Genomic DNA, 19,819 nt, shown 5'->3' on the forward strand with positions numbered 1-19,819 from the left:
TGCGTTTTGACCAGCCGTATCTGTTCTAGAGGACCAAACTTTAAACTCCAAGGCTGTCCATGCTTGCTTCTTTACCAGTTGCTTCTGGAAAGCTCAAAATGATTGCTGGATTCAGCTGCTACTAGTCAAGTATATAAACTTGTACAATAAACTGAAGGTAAATTGCCAGTGATACTCAGTAATTATTGGTCTGAAGGCTCCCACTAGTTAGAGACAGGAAGCCTTCCTACCATTAATGATGGTGAAATGCTTTATGTTTTGCAGACGTGCTTGGGAATACCCAGGTTTCTGGTAGCATCTGTACATCCCCCATATCTAAAGCAGGTGTAGTACACATCATGGTGTTACCCTACATTCCTTTTTAGTGTGTGCATTTGAAATGGTGATGGTAGCCTGGAGAACTAAGCTGCTGTTGTCTACTGAGTGTACCAACAGAAAGAATGCTTCACATTCCTGTGTGTTTTTCTTAAGGATGGTACTCCAGATGCATTTTCCTTCCTTTAAATGGAAAGTCCTCTTTTCTCTTTTCAAGTTTGGTTATATGTAATGCAATCTTAATTTTGGCTCACTTGCTTCAGGAAATAGCCATAGTAACTTTTTCTGTATTAGTGTGGTGCACTCTATTTGGGGATGCCCTGGAGTCTGATCTGGGAGCTTCAGCTAGTGCAGAATGTTGTGGCTAGACCGGTGCTGGGAGCAGGCTACTGCCAACACATGACACTGGTGTTAAAAGACTTGCACTGGCTTCCCATCTGCAACCAGGCCAGGTTCAAGGTTTTTCTGCTAGTGTACAGAGCCCTGAATAACTTAGGCCCAGAATGCCTTTCCCTGTATATACCAAATTGATCATTGAGATCATCTGATGGAGCTTGGTGGTCGTCCATGGACCAGAAGTGCAACTCATATGAACGAGGTTATGACTTTAGTGTTGTGGGCCCAACTCTGGAACTCCCACCAGAACTCAGACAGGCACCGTCCCTGCTGAGTTTCAGATGACTGGTTAAAATCACTTTATTTCAGGAAGCCTTTGCATCAGGAATACTTCTCCGATGTTGTACAATTTTCTGATGTTCTTTGTTTAAATTTATGGGGTTTAATTTCTTCTAAATTTTGCATATTTTTATCGTTGTAAGCTGCTTTGAGACCTAGATGCTGAAATGCAGGATATAAATTTTAACAGCAACAATGTTTATAGGATGGACTTTTAAACATGGGTCATTTTAAAAGATTCCTTGAGTTAGGTCAAGGTCAAAAGGGATTTCATGAGTGTTTTCACGCATGGTCTGGTGAGGAAAAGGACCACTGTTGAACTGCCTCTTGAGAAAATGTTTGTTCTTCATCCTATCCCAGTTAATGGCTGCATCTGATAATAACAAAGTTTGTTTTATTGTTATGTGAACAAGCCATAGGCATAGCCACATGAGGAGAGAACAAGCTTTTGCTGCAGTTAACCATGGTTTAGTGTTTTATCTGAACCTGGGCAAACTGTGACTAGTCTTAACTATGGATTACTGAAACAAACCAATTTAATAAACCATGGCTTAAAATTGGCTTGTTTCAGTAAATGCTTTTTCTGGGTTTAGATAATAAACTGTGATCATTATATTCAACTGCAGCCACTGATTTGGGTCAGTGTTAAGCTAAAATACTCAGTTCTGCTCCTGTAACAGTGTAATGGCAAGTACAATACTGTGCTTAAAAAGTTATTGAGTTGCATTAGAGTGGGTGAGACAGTGCTAAGCAAGCATTGTTTCCAGACCACTTTCCCCAGATCACTCCACCGTTTCCGATGATGGTGGGCAGCTTGGGTAGGCATTGTAAGAGGATGGGTACATTTTCCCTCCAAGCATATTTCAGAGTGGCTTCTTTGTCCTCTTGTGTTATAGTGTTCTGTACAAGAACAGTGATTCAACCTTTTCTGAAAAGCAGAATGGAGCCCCTTCAGCTGCTTAGCAACACTTTGTCCTTGTTACTGAAGATGTAGCAAAATGGTTATCTAGAGAGCATAGTATCTTGATTTTGTACAAGTTTAATAGGCAGCTGATTCCCACCCCCAAAGCGGAAAGTGTTGATTATTTGAACTGTATAAGGGCATGGCTCAACCAGAAGTGTTGCTTGTGGTTGAGAATGTGCTGTGGGTGGCTGAAGTTGCATTCCTAAAGAGCAGGCCTTTGCAAAAGGCTGTACAATGGTACCTCGGGTTACAGACGCTTCAGGTTACAGACTCCGCTAATCCAGAAATAGTACCTCGGGTTAAGAACTTTGCTTCAGGATGAGAACAGAAATTGCATGGCAGCAGCGCGGCGGCAGTGGGTGGCCCTATTAGCTAAAGTGGTACCTCAGGTTAAGAACAGTTTCAGGTTAAGAACGGACCTCCGGAACGAACTAAGTTCTTAACCTGAGGTACCACTGTACACAGACCCTGCTTAGGGTCGTCCTCTGCCAAGGACCACAATTGAAGTGACGTGGCCCTTCAACACTAGACCCATTAGAGGGGTCAGGCTTCTTGGCTCCATAAAGTATGGTTAAGTCAGGTCATGTTCCATTGCTTGGCTACCTCTGGGCTACTGACCTAGGTTTGCTTGGGGATCACATGACCCCTTCAGAGTCTTCCCACAAGGAAGGCATTTGGTTTCTTTAGAAGGGGCAGATAAATTAATCCTTATTTTCAGCTGGTTGGTTGGGAGGTACAAGTGAGGTCTCTTCTGAAATCATTGTCTCTGAGCTGCTACCCAGTCTCTACTTCTTCCCATCCTACTATTGTGGCTTTCGTTATTTCCCTAAAATGTCCCTTGTCTATGCTTGACTTGTGCCTACAGCATGAATGTCCACTTAGATAAGCTGGTTGGTCTGCCTTTTGATAGCGCTACAGACAGGCCAGACAAGATCGGCCCAAACCTGCTCTCTGCTACCTTCCAGCCATCAGTGATATAGTTTATTACCAATTAACTCATGTATGAGAGGTATCCAACCTGTTCTGGAGACGGTTGCACTTCTGCTAAAGGACCCGGTCCATAGCTTGGGGGCTCTCCTGGGTCCATTATATCACAGAAGCTACAAATGGCCTTGGTGCTATGTGTCTTTTACGAGCTTTAAGACATATCTGGGTGACTAGCCTATCTTGATGTAGATAGCCTGGCTTTTGTGGTCTGTGGTCTAGTAAACGTTTGCCTGGAATTCATGCAATGTGTTGTTGTGTGTGGAGCTGCTTTTGAACACAGTTTAGAAACTTCAGTTGCTGCAGAATGTAGTGATGAGGTTATTAACAGGGGCAGGGCATTCTGACCATATTATGCCAATCCTTGCCTGCTTGTGCTGGCTTCCAATTTGTTTCCAGGCCCAGTCTGAGTGCTGGTTTTAACCTCTAAACCAGGGTGGTCCAATGTGTGGCCCTCAATATCTTTTTTGGGCAGTCTTCAGGAACATTTGACATTCTCCCTGAGCCCTCACACTACCTTCCCAAATAATAATAATAATAATAATATTAATAATAATAATAATTTATTATTTGTACCCCGCCCATCTGGCTGGGTTTCCCCAGCCACTCTGGGCGGCTTCCACAAAAACCAAAAATACACTAAGATGTCACACATTAAAAACTTCCTGAACAGGGCTGACTTAAGATGTCTTCTGAATGTCAGATAGTTGTTTATCTCTTTGACATCTGATGGGAGGGCGTTCCACAGGGCGGGCGCCACTACCGAGAAGGCCCTCTGCCTGGTTCCCTGTAGCTTTGCTTCTCGCAATGAGGGAACCGCCAGAAGGCCCTCGGCGCTGGACCTCAGCGTCCGGGCAGAACGATGGGGTTGGAGACGCTCCTTCAGGTATACTGGCCCGAGGAAAGTGTAGTGTTGGGCTTTGGGAAGGAGGCATGAGGGCTCTGAGAGGGACCCAGAGTCCTCCTACCTCCTTCCCAAAGCCTACCTAGCACTTTCCCAGCTTTGGGAAGGAGGGTCTAGGATTCTTTCAGATCTTCATGCCTCCTTCCCAAAGTCCAACACCTTGTTTAGCTGGCTTTGGGAAGCCAATGTGGGGGCTGGAGGGTCTTCAAATTTTGGGCTCGCTCCTCGCCCCCAGTCGACAAGGCAGTGTGTGGCCCGTAAGTTCTGTATCAAAGTACTCTTGCGGCCCACTTGATGTGAAAATTTGGGCCTCCCTGTTATAAACTAAAGCTTACACAGCTTAGGGCCCTGTTACCTGATGTAACACTTCTTTGCACTAGGTACTACCCAGGTCTTAAGAGCATGTACAGAAGCCCTCCTCCTTCTGAGGTGCAAAGGGTGGCAGTGAGAGGGTTTTCAGTGGTGACCCACTGCTTTGTAGAATGCGTTCCCCAACTCATCTGGCTCCTGCATTAATGCCATTCTGACACCTGGTGAAGATCTTTATTTTCTCCCAGGCTAATAACAATAACAATAATAATCAATCTGTTTCAATATATGTTATTATCTTGTTCCCTATAAATGGACAGTTGGCTTTCATTTGTGTTTACTGATTATTAGTTGTATTATAATCGCCTACCGTATAATCAATATTACATTTACTTGTGTTAACTTTTTATTGTACGTCACCTAGAGGTTACAGTGTTAGGCAACTGACAAGTTGAAAATTATTATGTCATATATCATATAATATCATAGTATATTATATATCAATAATATAGATGGAACTTTCCTTCCTGTCAAGATGAATGTGGCACAGCCAAGAACAATGTATATGCTGCCATATTTTAAATACAGAAAGAAATCTAGATGTTTTTGGCCAGGTATTGTTTGAGATGTATACACCTCAAGGTGAAAATCCTTTGTGAAAAAGGAGAAGTATTCCATTCCTGAAGAGCAGAGAGCTACTTGTGAGGAGCCTGCTATAAGTCAGCCTGATATTTTGTTGTACCTCTTGGCTTATAAAACCAGTTGTGCAGAAAGGAGCGTGACTGGCATATGCTTTCATATCTGGGACCAGATGTTGGAAGACAGCAAGGAGGAGGTAAATTATTCATAGTGAAACCAATGCATGCAATAATAGTTGTACTGGTACAGGAAAGGAAGGTGGCAGGAATAGACAATGAAAGCAAAAGATCACATGAATATATTCAACAGGAGAACAAAGCAGAAAGAAACAAACTAAAAATGAAGCTAGCTGTGTAAATGAGGATTCCAGTATGACCAAGTACTTGTAGCATTTTATTGCCAGCAAGAGAAGGCAGAGATTGCCACACTGGAAGTCAAATTACAGCTTTCATCATAATTGTTCAGGGTTGAGGAACCTTGGCCACCCCAATCCCTGTTTTTATCTGGCCTTTTGCGACTTCCCCATTGTCCTTATGAATATTGATTCTCTGCTGCTTCTGGAAAAGCTGTGTCTGCATTGGTATGGGCCATTGTTAACATGGGGGCAATGTTTTTGAAAAATTACACTTTTGCCCATACACTTTTGTGTCTGTGTGCATGGGAAAAGAGGTGACAGGCCATATTCGGGCTGAGCTATATAACCTGGAAAGTACAGTGGTACCTTGGGTTACAAACACCTCGGGTTACAGACTCTGCTAACCCAGAAGTAGTACCTCGGGTTAAGAACTTTACCTCAGGATGAGAACAGAAATCGTGTGCCGGTGGCGCGGCGACAGCAGGAGGCCCCATTAGCTAAAGTGGTATCTCAGGTTAAGAACGGTTTCAGGTTAAGAATGGACCTCTGGAACAAATTAAGTTCATAACCAGAGGTACCACTGTATATGTGAAGCATCCAAGGACAATGTCTCGCTTTTTTTCCTGAGATCCAGCACCAAGGGCCTTCTGGCAGTTCCCTCATTGCGAGAAGTGAGGTTACAGGGAACCAGATAGAGGGCCTTCTCGGTAGTGGCGCCCGCCCTGTGAAACGCCCTCCCATCAGATGTCAAGGAAATAAGCAGCTATCTTATTTTTAAAAGACATCTGAAGACAGCCCTGTTTAGGGAAGTTTTTAATATTTAATGCTATATTGTTTTTAAAACTTGATTGCGATTAAACCGGGGACAGGGGGGGGGGGAGAACTAAAATCCAAAGGCTTGTCAACTTTTTCTTCTGAATGAGCTTTTTTTTATCTATTATACTTTTTATTTCTTATTTTTTATATTTCTATTGTGTGGGGTGTCTATATCATTAAAAAAAAAGGGAAATTGTGGAATGAAAATGGGGTGGGCCCTGGGGAGAGAATTTTTGTCTTTTATTAAGGGTATTGATGAGGAGTGTATAAATTTTAAATTCGAATAATGGTCTAAACAAATTAAGTTTCAATTAGAACTGAGAGCTTGTGGAGCCAACAATATGAAAGGGGAATACGGTAGGGGTGGGGGAAGGGGGGAGTCCCGGAAAGTGGATGTATGAAAATAAGGCTTTGAATGTACTTTAAATCCTTACTTTCCGTATTTTTGAAAATCTTAATAAATATCATTTAAAAAAAAAAAAATAAAACTTGATTGCGAGCCGCCCAGAGTGGGTGGGGTATATTATTATTATTATTATTATTATTATTATTATTATTATCTAGTTACAACCCCTGGAGATCGAACCTCTCCCTTAAAAAGACTTTGCTACACTGCAAGGAAAGTCACCCTTTTCAGAAGTTTGAAAGAACCCCAAGAGGACACTGTTAACCCTTTTGTTGAAGATAGGTCTACAAGCAGTGGGTTCAGCTAAGGCAAGATGGAGCTGGTGTAGCATGATAGCTAAAGGGTATGAGCTGAGGATTCCCTGAATCCCCTTGACCATAAGCTTACCCGACTGCCATCTGTAATCTTCCATAACTCTGACTCAGCAGTGTGGGTGTGACTTAGCCCTAATTCACTTTGGCTCCTTTGTTGCATAATTTTAAGCACCAAGTAAAAATATCTTCTCCCAGACCTTTGGCTAATTAAACAATTTATGACCTTTTAAAGTGCGAGGGTGTATTTTGTGTGTGTTAGTATGTTATGTATTTTTGTGTTTCCATATTGTAAACCACCCTGTGATCCTTGGATGAAGAGCGGTATAGAAATTTAATTAATAATATTAGTAATTATAATTATTTCTACAACTCTCTATTCAAAGCATGGGTGCCATCCTGATATTGCTGGACTAGATCTCCTATTGTCACTGACCATTGGCCATGCTATCCGGGGCTGATAGAAGTTGAAGCCCAACAATATCTGGAGGAAACCAGGATAGCTATCCCTGCAACTAAAAGCATTGTAGAAATGCGGAATGTGACTTTTGGGTAGATTTAGTGAAACTTTGTAACTAGGGTTCTAGCAGTTGGAGCAAGTTTCCTTGGTTCCGTAAAAAGTTGGCAGACGCTAACGGGGCATGCTTTAGAATCAGTTCAGCAGGATGCACATATTCACAGACTCTGGATAACCGGTTCCCAAATATAAGAGGCTCTTTTGCTCATATGGCTTGTTTGTTTTTTAAATAAAGTATTTTAAATCTGCGATATGCTCATACGTCACTGAAGCAGTTCTGAAACGGTCTGTCTGCACACATCTTTCTGTGCATGCTCATGGCTGAACATCCGGCTTAGCTGCTGTTGAAGGACCATCTAGCAAGACATGTGGAGGTGCAGAAAGAAAGCAGGCTGTGTGAAGCCTCTGGGTCAGTCCCAGCAGGTGTCCGTTCTCTGAGTTCTCACATTTCCTTGGGATTTAAAGAAACAGAAGTCACGAAGAGTCAGACATGACTAAACGACTAAACAACAACATAGTTTGGGTTTGCACATAATGCTAAAAAAGGTAAAGGGACCCCGACCGTTAAGTCCAGTCGCAGATGACTCTGGGTTTGCGGTGCCCATCTCACTTTACTGGCCAAGGGAACCGACATTTGTCCGCAGACAGTTTTTCTGGGTCATGTGACCAGTATGACTAAGCCGCTTCTGGCACAACGGAACACCGAAACCAGAGCAGCGCATGGAAACGCCGTTTGCCTTCCCGCCGGAGTGGTACCTATTTATCTATTTGCACTGGTGTGCTTTCGAACTGCTAGGTGGGCAGGAGCTGGGACTGAACAATGGGAGCTCACCCCGTCACGGGGATTCAAATTGCCAACCTTCTGATCGGCAAGCCCTAGGCTCAGTGGTTTAGACCACAGCGCCACCCACGTCCCTGCACATAATGCTAAACTGTGATTAATCAATACTATTAGCACATGCTTCCCTCCCTTTCTCATGGCCATGACAGAGCCAGAGCAAGAGAGGGAGGGCAGAGCATGTGAGCTTGGAGCATACATTGGCTCATCCTTGTAACACTAAACTTGGGCCATTAAGCCTCTGAGATCTCCCTCCCATTAATCATGATATCACAAATGTTACCCTTCTCCAGTGCTCCTTTTTGGGGGGGGGGGCGTACACATGGATATGCATACCCCCTAAACATTTTCTGAATCTTTGTACTTTTGTCCATTTACTGTATTTATTTCCCCCGATTTGAACTATAAAATCGTGATTTTCTTGCGTCAAAATGAGAGTACCCCCTAGACATTTTTTTGGGGGGGGGGAAGCACTGCCCTTCTCCCTGAAAAGTACCTAACAGCTGAAGCAGGAAACCAAACAAACTACTCCTTTCTGCTCCTTTTACAGCTCTGTGTAAGTCTCAGAGCTCTTGAACAGAAAGTGGAGAAGCCAAGAGGATAGAAAGGAAAGGAAAGAAGTCTGGGAGACTGTGCGGAGGAAAACAGAGAAACGAAGGGAAGAAAGTCTGCAGCTGCAAGAGTCAGGAGAGAGAAGGTGTGCAGGTGCACACACATGTTGAATCCAGTACAATACACACACCATATTTTTTTTTAAATTGCAAATCCCACCCCACCCCCACTGGCTATCTCATTTCAGAGCTCCTTCCAACACTCAATGCTGCTAGCAAAAATGCCTTTTTATTATTTGTAAGCCAAGATGCATATCTGGTTATATGCATGTATTTTCTATATTAGCACCCACCCCCCTCCAACAACCTGCAGCAGGAAGGGGCTTTTGTCAGGCTCAGACATCCATTCCCAGCTCTTTATTGCCTAAGAATTACAGTATAGTGGTACCTCGGGTTACATACGCTTCAGGTTACATACGCTTCAGGTTACAGACTCTGCTAACCCAGAAATAGTGCTTCAGGTTAAGAACTTTGCTTCAGGATAAGAACGGAAATTGTGCTCCGGTGGCACGGCGGCAGCAGGAGGCCCCATTAGCTAAAGTGGTGCTTCAGGTTAAGAACAGTTTCAGGTTAAGTACGGACCTCCGGAACGAATTAAGTACTTAACCTGAGGTACCACTTTATCCTGCAGTATCAGTGCCTTAGATTCCTACACTTGGTGCTCAGGCCAGTGCTGGGCAAATCATAGTGTCCCTGGACCTTAGGTGTTTGCATGATGTCACTGGTCTTGCCTGGAACAAAGAGAGAGAGGGTTTTCTGCAACTCAGGGCTTTGCTACGCAGCATACAGTGCATTGGTCCTTACTGCACAGCAACTGAAAACATAGGCCTTTGGTTGATCTTATTGACATCCAACACCCTTTTAGAATGTGGCTTTTTGCGGGGGGGGGGTATTGCTTTTGGTTTGATTTTATAGGTTGTGGTCTTGTTGTGAACCGCCCTGAGACCTCCAGGTATAGGGCAGTGTATAAGTTGAATGAATAAGTAAATAATAGCCCTGCTCTTTTTTTCTAATGCAAAGTTTTAATGTTCAAAAAGCACTTCTGTTTCTTTAAATCCCAAGGAAATGTGAGAACTCGGAGAACGGACACCTGCTGGGACTGACCCAGAGCCTTCACACAGCCTGCTTTCTTTCTCCACCTCCACATGTCTTGCTAGATTATCTTTCAGATATTTGCAAAGCTTAAGGCAGGTGCTGTATGAGGAATGCAACTTGGAGTTCCTCCTTTAAAAAAAAAAAAAGGTTAAGCATGTGTTTCTGTCACGGGTCTGCAGATGGCATGGGGTGTATGTGGAGTATTTAAGCTGTAGAATATCAAGCCGTAAAGATACCATGTACATTGTTTAAAAAGCTATCTTGGTTTTCATTTTAAAAGGGGTTGGTATTTGGACAGGAGCAACTTCTTCTGCAGGCTAGTAGTTTCCCTTCTTGCCGTAAGAATCAGTAAGCCCCTTCCCTTCTCCCAAGCTCTGCTATGTCAGAACTTCCAAACAACTTGACTAAAGAGAGGCGAACATGACAGAATCTTCTATAGTCTTTGATTTACCTCCACCCCAGAAGAGAAATAAGGAAGAGAGGGAGGGAGAGGAATGCAATATAGATGGTAGTAGCCTATTTAGTTAGTAGAAAATAAAATTTAATGTATTTTTATTTCAGCTGCTTTGGGGACCCTTTTTAAGGCCCCCAAAGTGACACATACTTATTCAAATGAATTTTATTTATAGAGCTTGGATGATGTGGAAATTTGTTGGCAAGATACTTGAAGGGATTTTGAGGCTTAAGCAATGGCAAATGGGGAAGGGGCTTAGACGATAAAGGGGGAGTTGACAAGGGAAGATTGGTGCTAGTGCTGTTGAAAGGATTTTGGCAGGCAGTACGTGGAAATATTGCTTGAATGATGAGGGCTGGGATATTTCTAAACACGCTCTCTGCTATTGGTGATGCAAAAATATGTGTGTTGCCTCTGGACATATTTATTAAGTGAGCGTTTTGACCTTCTGGCTCATCTGAAATTTAACATCTCTAGCCTAAAGGCAACTTATTGTCTGGCCAGCACCTTGAGGGGAAAGGAAGACAGCCTGGGTATTTCATTATATGCAGCTCTGAGCTCCTTGGAAAAATGTCTCCCCAAAGAAGGCATGAACACACCATCTGCTTTCCTCCCCCCTTCCATTTTGCTAAGTGAGATCTTGCCAAGCATTGCTCACATCTTAGAAGTTAAGCGTTTTTAAGAACAACTTATTCTTCTTACAAATAAGACTGAAATGGTCTCTTTCACACATAAATGGAAGAAGTTGTTAACAGCTTTTAACTATTAATTGCTTTGCCTGAATCAATCAATTAGCGTGCTCTATTGGAGAGCTTGCTGTTAGTGATGGGATCAGTCTGCAGCATCCCTCCTAATGAAGCAATACGAATCTCCTTCCAAGTGGTACCTGTTAGAGTCAGGTGCTCCCTTTCATAGAAGTTGGATTGGATTCTGAGGATCACCCAGTCCAACCCGAATATGCAGCTGTACCATACAGGTTTCGAAACTGCAACCTTAGTGTTATCAGCACCACACTCCAACCAACTCAGCTATCCTTAGGACATGAAGCATCACTCTGTTTCTTAACACTGCAGCCCTGGAAATACTTTGCCTCACTATACCAAGAAGTATAGATTCTGCTTTTTCAGAAAGGTGATTCTGGAACCAGGGGGAAACAAACCATTCAACTGTGTGCTAATTAGGCAAAGGCAGATAAAAGTTATTGGATGATACAGATCACGTCGAGACATCTCATTCTGGTTTCTGGGCCCAGAGACTGAGACTGCATTGGTGGACAGCCTGTGCTGGACTAGGGAGTACATCTATGTTCTCTTGGACATTTCAGGCCATCAGCCATGGTATTTTTCAGGATTACCTGGCCAGTCAGGTCCTGGGGAGGGCAGTGATTTGTGCTGTTTCTGGTCCTTCTTGGAGTGCAGGTTTCTGGTCCTTGGCCATTGGGTTGTCATGTTCCCCGTCTTCCATCCTGATTGTCATTGGAATGAAACAACGGGGAGGGGGATTGTCCAGAGAATTAGAGCGTGGGGTTGTTTGTATGTGGATAACATGTAACTCAAATACTGGGATCTTCTATGAAGGCAGTTGAAATCCTAAACTGGTGCCTGGGAGCAGAGTGTAGTCTAACAACCTGAAAACCCAAACAAGACAAAGTTATCTTGGTCAGCGAGAAAGATGGTGTGTTTGACCTGTTTTTGGAGGGGAAGCACTCCCTTCGAAGGGCTCAGGTTTGCAGTTTGAAAGTGCTTCTGAGCCCGGCTTTCTCGTTGGCTCCATTAGGCAATGTACCATCATTGGCCTTTTCCTGGAGAAGGCAGATACAGCCACTGTCACACATTTGCTCATGTTCAGCTTAGACAACTGCCGTTTGTCTCAGAACTGGCAGCTGATGCAGAATGTTGCTCCTAAGCTGCTGATGAGGCCTCCCATTCAGAGCATGATATTTTAGCACTCTTTGATCTATACTGGTTCCTGGTTTATTTCTGAGCCCCATTTTTAAAGTGCTGGTTATCACCTTCAAAGCCATAAATGGTTTGGGTCCAGGGTGCATTGAAGGACATACTCCCTTATTATCTGGCTTTTTGTTGCAGATGCTTGATGTCTCTTCTGTAATTTATTTCTATTTATTTTTTGCAGCTTATTTCATTCAGTTTCTTGTCTTAAAATAATAATGATGTAAGCAGCTCTTGGTGGACTTTTTTTTTTTTTGCCCCCAAAACAGCACATAAATTTTAATGTAATTGAATAAATTGTGCTTCAGTTTGGCAGTGTAATTAATACATTTAGTGACAGGTGTGTAGAGTTGACGGCCTTTGCACTTATATTTGAATTCTGGAAAGGAAAGGATGACTTTACATTGGGGTATGGAGCAGGGGCCATGGTGGATGTATTTCCAGGAAGTTGTCAAACATTCTTACAAGGAAACTGCTACAGCTAGCTGCGTTCTTGTTTTGTGACACATGTTCCGAGTCTATCCAGATTCTCAAGTTGCCATAGCGGCTAACTAGAGAATTGGATCAGTTTAATTTCTTCTCTCATGCATTGTTTTCCCAGTATAAATCAGCCGCCTCTGGCCTGCTGGTCCTGCTGGGAAATGCATACAATCGATTGTGATATTGGTGTGGGTGGCGGGAAAATTTAACTCTCCCCCCCCCCACTCTGTCCATCGTTCATCATTCTTATGAAGTGTCCCACACTCCCCTGGCTGAACAACTTAACAAGTTGGAAAATTAGATCTTCCACCTCTCATTTAACTTGCCCCTTAAGTGGCAAATGTCATCCAGGTGGAAACATGTGATTGAATGCTTCATAACACCCCCCCCAACATGCCCTCACCATAGAAAACTAATATGTCAGGGGAAATAAGTTGAAACATATAATATTTTCACTGACATACTAGTTTTTCCTTTTGTGAAATAATAGTCTGCCCCCCATTCTATGAGACTTCATGCAGGGGGGCACAAAGCCTCTTCTTCCAGCACCAGTCTAGATACTAAATGGCGCCATCCCATAGATTAAGAGGCTCCATGTTTCAGACCTTCACCCTCAAGCTCATGGGGGAACTAGATTAGCCTTTCTCAACCTTCGTTGCCCAGATGATTGTGGACTACAGCTCCTATCATCCCTAGCCAGCAGGACCAGTGCTCAGGGATGATGGGAATTGTGGTCGAACAACATCAGGGGACATGTTCTCGTTGTCAATTTACAAAAAAAAAAAAAACACTTTGTAAACCAGAATTGCAGCTTGTTCCCAGTTTCAAGAAGGGTGGGGCGGGTGGGCAGGAAGTCTTAGGCGCCACGTTCATTCCTTCCCCCTACACATCCCCCCTGCCCCATAGGCCTGTTTTCTGTCCCTGACAGTTTCCTGCCTAACAAATGGTGTTTCTTTTTTACAGCATAATGATCCGGGACTTGTTGTGGTGATGGTAAACTTAGTGGTAATTTTTAATTTTCAGACTGAATTTACTTCTTTTTTTGTCATCAGAGCACCAAATATGTTAGGCTTACTTTTCTCTGTTGTAGCCTTCATCTTTTCTGCTTGGTCTTTTCATTTCCCTTTTTTTCCTTTCCATTTCTTCATGCACTCTTTCGTGTCTGATCCTTGTTCATTGAGGGGTTAATGCTCAGAAGGGATGTTTGTGTTAGAGCTGCCAAAAATTTGTGGAGAATCACTTCAAATATCAAATTTCTAATATTGTCCAAACTTGATTTCCCGCCTCCCTTCTCCCAACATGTGGTGGGTGTTGTTAGCAGTTGCTACGGCAATTTTCTAGCTAATTGAAAAACTAAAAACTTTGACTGCCTTAGAAAGCAAAAGTACTGATGCATTCTTCATATTATGAAGGAGCCCGCCACAATCACAAACTTGGAAACAACAATCACAACTCTTGAAGAAAACAAAACAAACATTTTTTGGGGGTAGGGAAATGTGTATAGTTTTTAATAAGCTATCATGAATTTGGTCCTTTTGCTCAAAATTGCAGTCACTGCTTCTTATACCATTGGGCATAAAATCCCCTCCCCACCTCCCTTTTTACTGAAAATGTGCATATCCCTATATAAAAGCTACATTGGTGGAAAATGCTATTGGAGAGACCAGTTTTTCTAGATTTGAATCTTTCAGCCCCACATTCCAAATTATAAATATATTGAAAATGGTTCTTCTGTGTAAGACACTTGTTTGGTTTGGAACCATGCTGATATTCATTCCCAAGTTAAATTTATGTCTGGGAGAGTCTGGAATTGGTTTGTCTTTGTTTTGATGGCACTTCAAGTGCAAAGAACTCTTCAATAAAAAACCCCTCACAATGATCTTGTGAGGAAGGCCACAATTCATACTGCAGAGATAAGGAGCAGAGGCAAGGCCACCCGAGTCCTTTGACAGAGGTGAGATGTGAACCCAGGTCTCTTAAGTGCAGCCCTCTGTCAGCTGGACTACATTAGCTCTAAAAAGTCAAAAGGTGTTGATAGCCAACTTTTTGAGACATGGGTTCTCTAAAGCAATACCTCTTGTGCCATGTGGATTGGTTTTGACAATCTGGTCTCCTTATTTTGGCACAACTCAAGCTTGGACATCTTTTGGCCCAAGGGTATAATAATATGTGTATTTGTGTGTATAACAAAGAGAGTATATTATTGACACCGATCCCCCCAAGAAAGATAATAAGGGAAGTAAACGTTCTGTTTTTTCACTCAAGGTATGCACCGGATAAGGTAAGTAACTCCTTTTTTCCAGTGGCCTTACATCACAACTCACAGCGCATGTTGTGATGTAAAAATAAACACCCCCCCCAAAGGCTGTGATAGTCAAAGTGCTCGTCTGCCCCATTTTGCTTTGTTTGGCTGGTTATGAGTGAATTAAAAATACGTACGGAATCTTCAGCATAGTTTGATTAGTTTCAAAGTCAGTTTTCTTCGCAACTAGTCCTTTTCACAGCTTACAAGTAAAGGATAGGACACCCAGAGTGGCAGAATCCAGGAGGCCCATTTTTTGGTTGAAAGTCTTAAAGCTTAACATTGCAGAGGGAAGAATTCTATATTCCTATGACATCACTTCAGTATTTTGTTTGTAAAGCTAGACTTGCTGGGCATTAATGCATTTTTATTAACTAGAACATTTCTGATCTTCAGCCAAGATCATTCAAGAATACCTAGTATTCTGTTTCATCACCTGAATCTCTCTTTTGTGTTCTTCCTCCATGCCCTGAATTATTTTATCTTCCAGTGTGAGGGTGTTTGATCTCACTGTAAAGTTGCTAGAATATCTGGGCTGAGAGCTGCCGGCAGCAAGGGCTAAAAGCAGAACAGGTCTGGCGCCCGAAATGTGCGGGCTTGTGATTGTAAGCTGTGAGAATGGCTTGTGTTTGGTTCTCTGTAGCTTTCTGGTCTCTGCACTCCAAGGCAAGATCTCTAACCAACCCAAACCCAATGTGTACAAAGCGACTCACCAGAGGCTGATCATTCTCCCCACCCCACCCAACACACCCCTAACCGGTTTTCTTCTCTTGCAGGAAGGACGGATCCCATCCCGATTGTCGTCAAATATGATGTCATGGGCATGGGACGGATGGAAATGGAGGTAAGTGATCTACCATTCAGTGTACAGTATGTGTTGTTGTTGTTGTTTAGTCGTGTCTGACTCTTCGTGACCCATGGACCAGAGCACGCCAGGCACTCCTGTCTTCCCTGCCTCCCGTAGCTTGGTCAAACTCATGCTGGTAGCTTTGAGAACACTGTCCAACCATCTCGTCCTCTGTCGCCCCCTTCTCCTTGTGCCCTCCACCTTTCCCAACATCAGGGTCTTTTCCAGGGAGTCTTCTCATGAGGTGGCCAAAGTATTGGATCCTCAGCTTCAGGATCTGTCCTTCCAGTGAGCACTCAGCGCTGATTTCCTTAAGAATGGAGAGGTTTGATCTTCTTGCAGTCCATGGGACTCTCAAGAGTCTCCTCCAGCACCAGAATTCAAAAGCATCAATTCTTCGGCAATCAGCCTTCTTATAGTCCAACTCTCACTTCCATACATCACTACTGGGAAAACCATAGCTTTAACTAAACTGACCTTTGTCGGCAAGGAGGGCTATAGAGATGCTTTATACAATAATAAAAATGCAGTGCCTCTGTACATATGGAGCTCCTTGGGGGAGGGGGTGCTTTTTGAAGATTTTGAATATCTTGAATGACTTGACATTGAGAACACAGACTCCTCCTCCTCCACTTTTCTTTTCCTGGAAAGAAAGTTGTATATTAGCCTTCAATCAGCTGATTAAAATAGTAATTGAACATTTAATAAACATATTAATTGGGTCTGTTACTATTCTTGTGCACAAAAGTTTGCTTAACCCCTAAAAAGTACAAAACTGCCCCACACTTGTGCCGTGGGAAAGGTTACTCAGTTGATGCTGTTGATGATGTGAGCAAAACTTGCCAAATTTAAGAAAGTAATCTAATGAACTGATGAACTATAATCAATGTCGGAAGAATGCAGCATATTTTGATCGCTGAGCACACTGGAGAAGCAGTGGTGACTTCTCTGCTTTGTAGCTGATGCCAAACATCCTACCAGAAGTTCCCAAACTGGTCCGCAAGCTTCACTCTGGTAGTCCATGACATGTGTGTAAAACTATAATTAAAAATCATACAGTCTCTAGCGCAGTGCCTTACAGTTGCTACAGTTGTCTTCTCAAAACATGAGCCGGGGCCATCCATTGGAATTGCCGGCAGATTCATGGAAATTCAGAAGTACGTGGCGTCAGTTTCTGCTAGATGTGGTGAATCCTGTTCATTTAGAAGGCTTTAAAAGGGACCAGACAGATGGATGGTGGTTTCATGCTGCTATTGTCGAAATAGAAAAATTCCTTCCTGTAGCACCTTAAAGACCAACTAAGTTAGTTCTTGGTATAAGCTTTCGTGTGCAAGCACACTTCTTCAGATACATGTGTATCTGAAGAAGTGTGCTTGCACACGAAAGCTTATACCAAGAACTAACTTAGTTGGTCTTTAAGGTGCTACAGGAAGGAATTTTTCTATTTCGACTATGGCAGACCAACACGGCTACCCATCTGTAACTGGAATCATGCTGCTATTGTTAGTAGCTATCAGTTATAATAATTAAATTTGGGATTTCCAAAAGTTCAGAGTCAGTATAGTCAGGAAGGGACTCTAGCTTTGTGTGCTGAGGTTTCCAGGATCTCTTCTTGGCACCTCCAGTTAAAAGGCTCTCCAGGACTAGGAAAAATTTCTGCTTGAGACCTTGGAGAGTCTCTGTCAGCCAGAGTAGACAGAATAGGCTCTGAATAAAACAATGCAGTCATTTCTTAGACTGGGTTGGCATAAATTTTGAATGTTGCTTTCTTTTTTAGGGATTAAGCTTGGCAGTATTGTGGGGGGAACTGCCCTCTTCTTTTTCTTTTTTTATCCTATTGAAACCTTAATGTCGGGCTCCTAGTTTTGTGCCCCTTCATGCTTAGAGATTTTTTTTCTTAAATGGTGTATAAATCTTGCTTAATCAAATAAATAAAACTAATTTCCTTGAAACAAAAATCTATTACTTAGCATCTGGTGTCCCTACTGGGGGTTCGCCAGCATGGAAAGAATTAGCTAATTGTTTTGTATTTTGTTCTCACTGTGGGGACGAGCAGACTCACATTGGAGAGGAATCAGTTGCATGTTTGCTACATGTGACGTTTTCTCTGGTTGGGTAATGCTCACTGTGCATGCATGGCTGACTGATCTCTCTCTGCTTTTGTTGATTAGCTTGATTATGCCGAAGACGCCACAGAACGGAGGCGGGTCTTGGAAGTGGAGAAGGAAGACACCGAAGAACTGAGACAGAAGTACAAGGTACCCAATTGAATTCCCTCTGCTGTGGATGAAACGTCTTTGTGCAGATTCATTTGGTCACACATGCACAAGACATGAACTTTATAAACCAGTCAAGGGACAAGATCCATTAGTGGACCATTGACTGGTTGCTGGAATTCTTCCAAAGGCACTGTACTAGCAGAATGCGTTTCAGGTCCACCCAGTTTCAACTATTAAACTTAATAGCCAATTCCTTCTGGGAAGCCTTCTAGTGGCCCTAGATCACATGGCTGATGGCAGAGGCCAGAGCCTGTGCTTCCCTTCAGTTCTTCAGACGCAGGTAACTGACACATTTTCCTGTACTTGGGAAGGGAACAAACTCCCTGCAGCTGCTCCTTCTCTGGCCGATAAATGGGGCCGGGTTGGTCTCCCCCTTGCCATGATGATCTTTCCTGGTAGCAGGAGGTGTAGCCTCAGGGACCCTTTGTGCCTGGCCAGTGGTAGAGGCCTCTTGGATTCTGCATTCCTATGGCAACTAGCGGCTTAAAAAACCAGTACAGTGGTACCTCCGGTTGCGGACGGGATCCGTTCCGGAAGTCCGGTCTGATCCAGAGGTTTCCGCAACCTGAGGACCGCTTCTGTGCATGCACACGCAGCAAAACCCTGTAAAATACTTCTGGGTTTGCTGCTTTCGCATCCCAAAGTTTGCGCATCCAGAGGGTTACGTAACCAGAAGTACTACTGTATAGCCTAAGCAGTGAGTTGAAAAGTAGCGGCTAAATAGACTGTTGCCAGTAGGCCTTTTTAATGCTTTCTAGACCTTTCCTGACCATTTTGTTGTTGCTGCGCTAGTTAAACAAAGTGTAATAGACTCTGTCTGCTGTTACAGGATTATGTGGACAAAGAAAAGGCGATTGCCAAGGCCCTTGAGGACCTTCGAGCAAATTTTTACTGTGAGCTCTGTGATAAGCAGTATCAGAAGCATCAAGAGTTTGACAACCACATCAATTCCTATGACCACGCTCACAAACAGGTAAATGGGCAGCCTATTGTCTTATGTGGTTTGATCATCTTCCTGTGGGGAGAGGCAGTAGTTTTATCCATACAGTGACTTTATTTTCTGTTGTCTGCTTTGCCGTCATCTTCCCCACAGTCTGCCTTGATGCCCCATGGTTTAGTGAATGATTGCAGCTGAACTTAATCCTAGCATCAAGTGTTAATTTTTTGTCCTGGCTTGGAAGGAAATTAAGGCAGCACCTGTTTTGGACTTTGGTAGTAGGTTATAGCTTAAAGTGTGTGAGGGGGCAGGATTTAGAGTTATGGAAATTGATATAGTTATAGATGTCAGGCTCGAAGGCTTTCACATCTAATGTAGGAGGTAAACAGTTGGAAGCTTTTGATAATGTAGAATGGACAACATTACACAATAGAAAGAAAGGTCATTAGATCATTAGTGTCATTTTGATATTTTTGGCAAACTGTAATGGGCAGAATGATCCTCATTTACTGGCCAGGTCTTTTAAATCATGTTTGCCTGATTTTTGCAGTAGATATAAAGTGTAAAAAGCAGGTCAAGGGGCTCAAGTTTCCTTTGAAGCTCCTCTGACCTGTGTAAACCTAAATGTGAGACTGTGGAAGACTGTGATCTCACTTTGTGGAGTGATCTGAATTCTGGGCATGCTCAGAAGCATTCATGTTCTAAGGCTAGGATTATCAACATGAGGCCCATGAGATCACTGACACCCTTGAGAGCTTGACCTGGTGCCCATGAGGCCTCTGAGAGTCTTTCCTATTTCCTCTTTCAACGCCTTGTGTTTTCCAAAGTTGAG

The 19,819-nt window shown here is 43.1% G+C and overlaps 1 protein-coding gene and 1 long non-coding RNA gene across 2 annotated transcripts in view; one reads left to right on the forward strand and one right to left on the reverse strand.

Moving 5' to 3' along the window:
• Positions 1 to 19,819, forward strand: part of GPATCH8 (G-patch domain containing 8) — an 88,255-nt gene that overhangs the window by 50,005 nt on the left and 18,431 nt on the right. The window contains 3 exon segments of the mRNA XM_080976483.1: positions 15,701 to 15,768; positions 17,943 to 18,029; positions 18,880 to 19,023. Coding sequence (XP_080832609.1) covers positions 15,701 to 15,768; positions 17,943 to 18,029; positions 18,880 to 19,023 — 299 coding nt within the window.
• LOC308460618 lies at positions 9,875 to 15,707 on the reverse strand. The gene is made up of 2 exons (XR_013978640.1): positions 13,698 to 15,707; positions 9,875 to 11,820 (listed from the first exon to the last, which is right to left on the reverse strand). It is a non-coding gene; the product is annotated as an uncharacterized lncRNA (long non-coding RNA).

This window comes from Podarcis pityusensis (genome assembly GCF_964106645.2).
Source record: "Podarcis pityusensis genome assembly, chromosome: 13".
NCBI lineage: Eukaryota > Metazoa > Chordata > Lepidosauria > Squamata > Lacertidae > Podarcis > Podarcis pityusensis.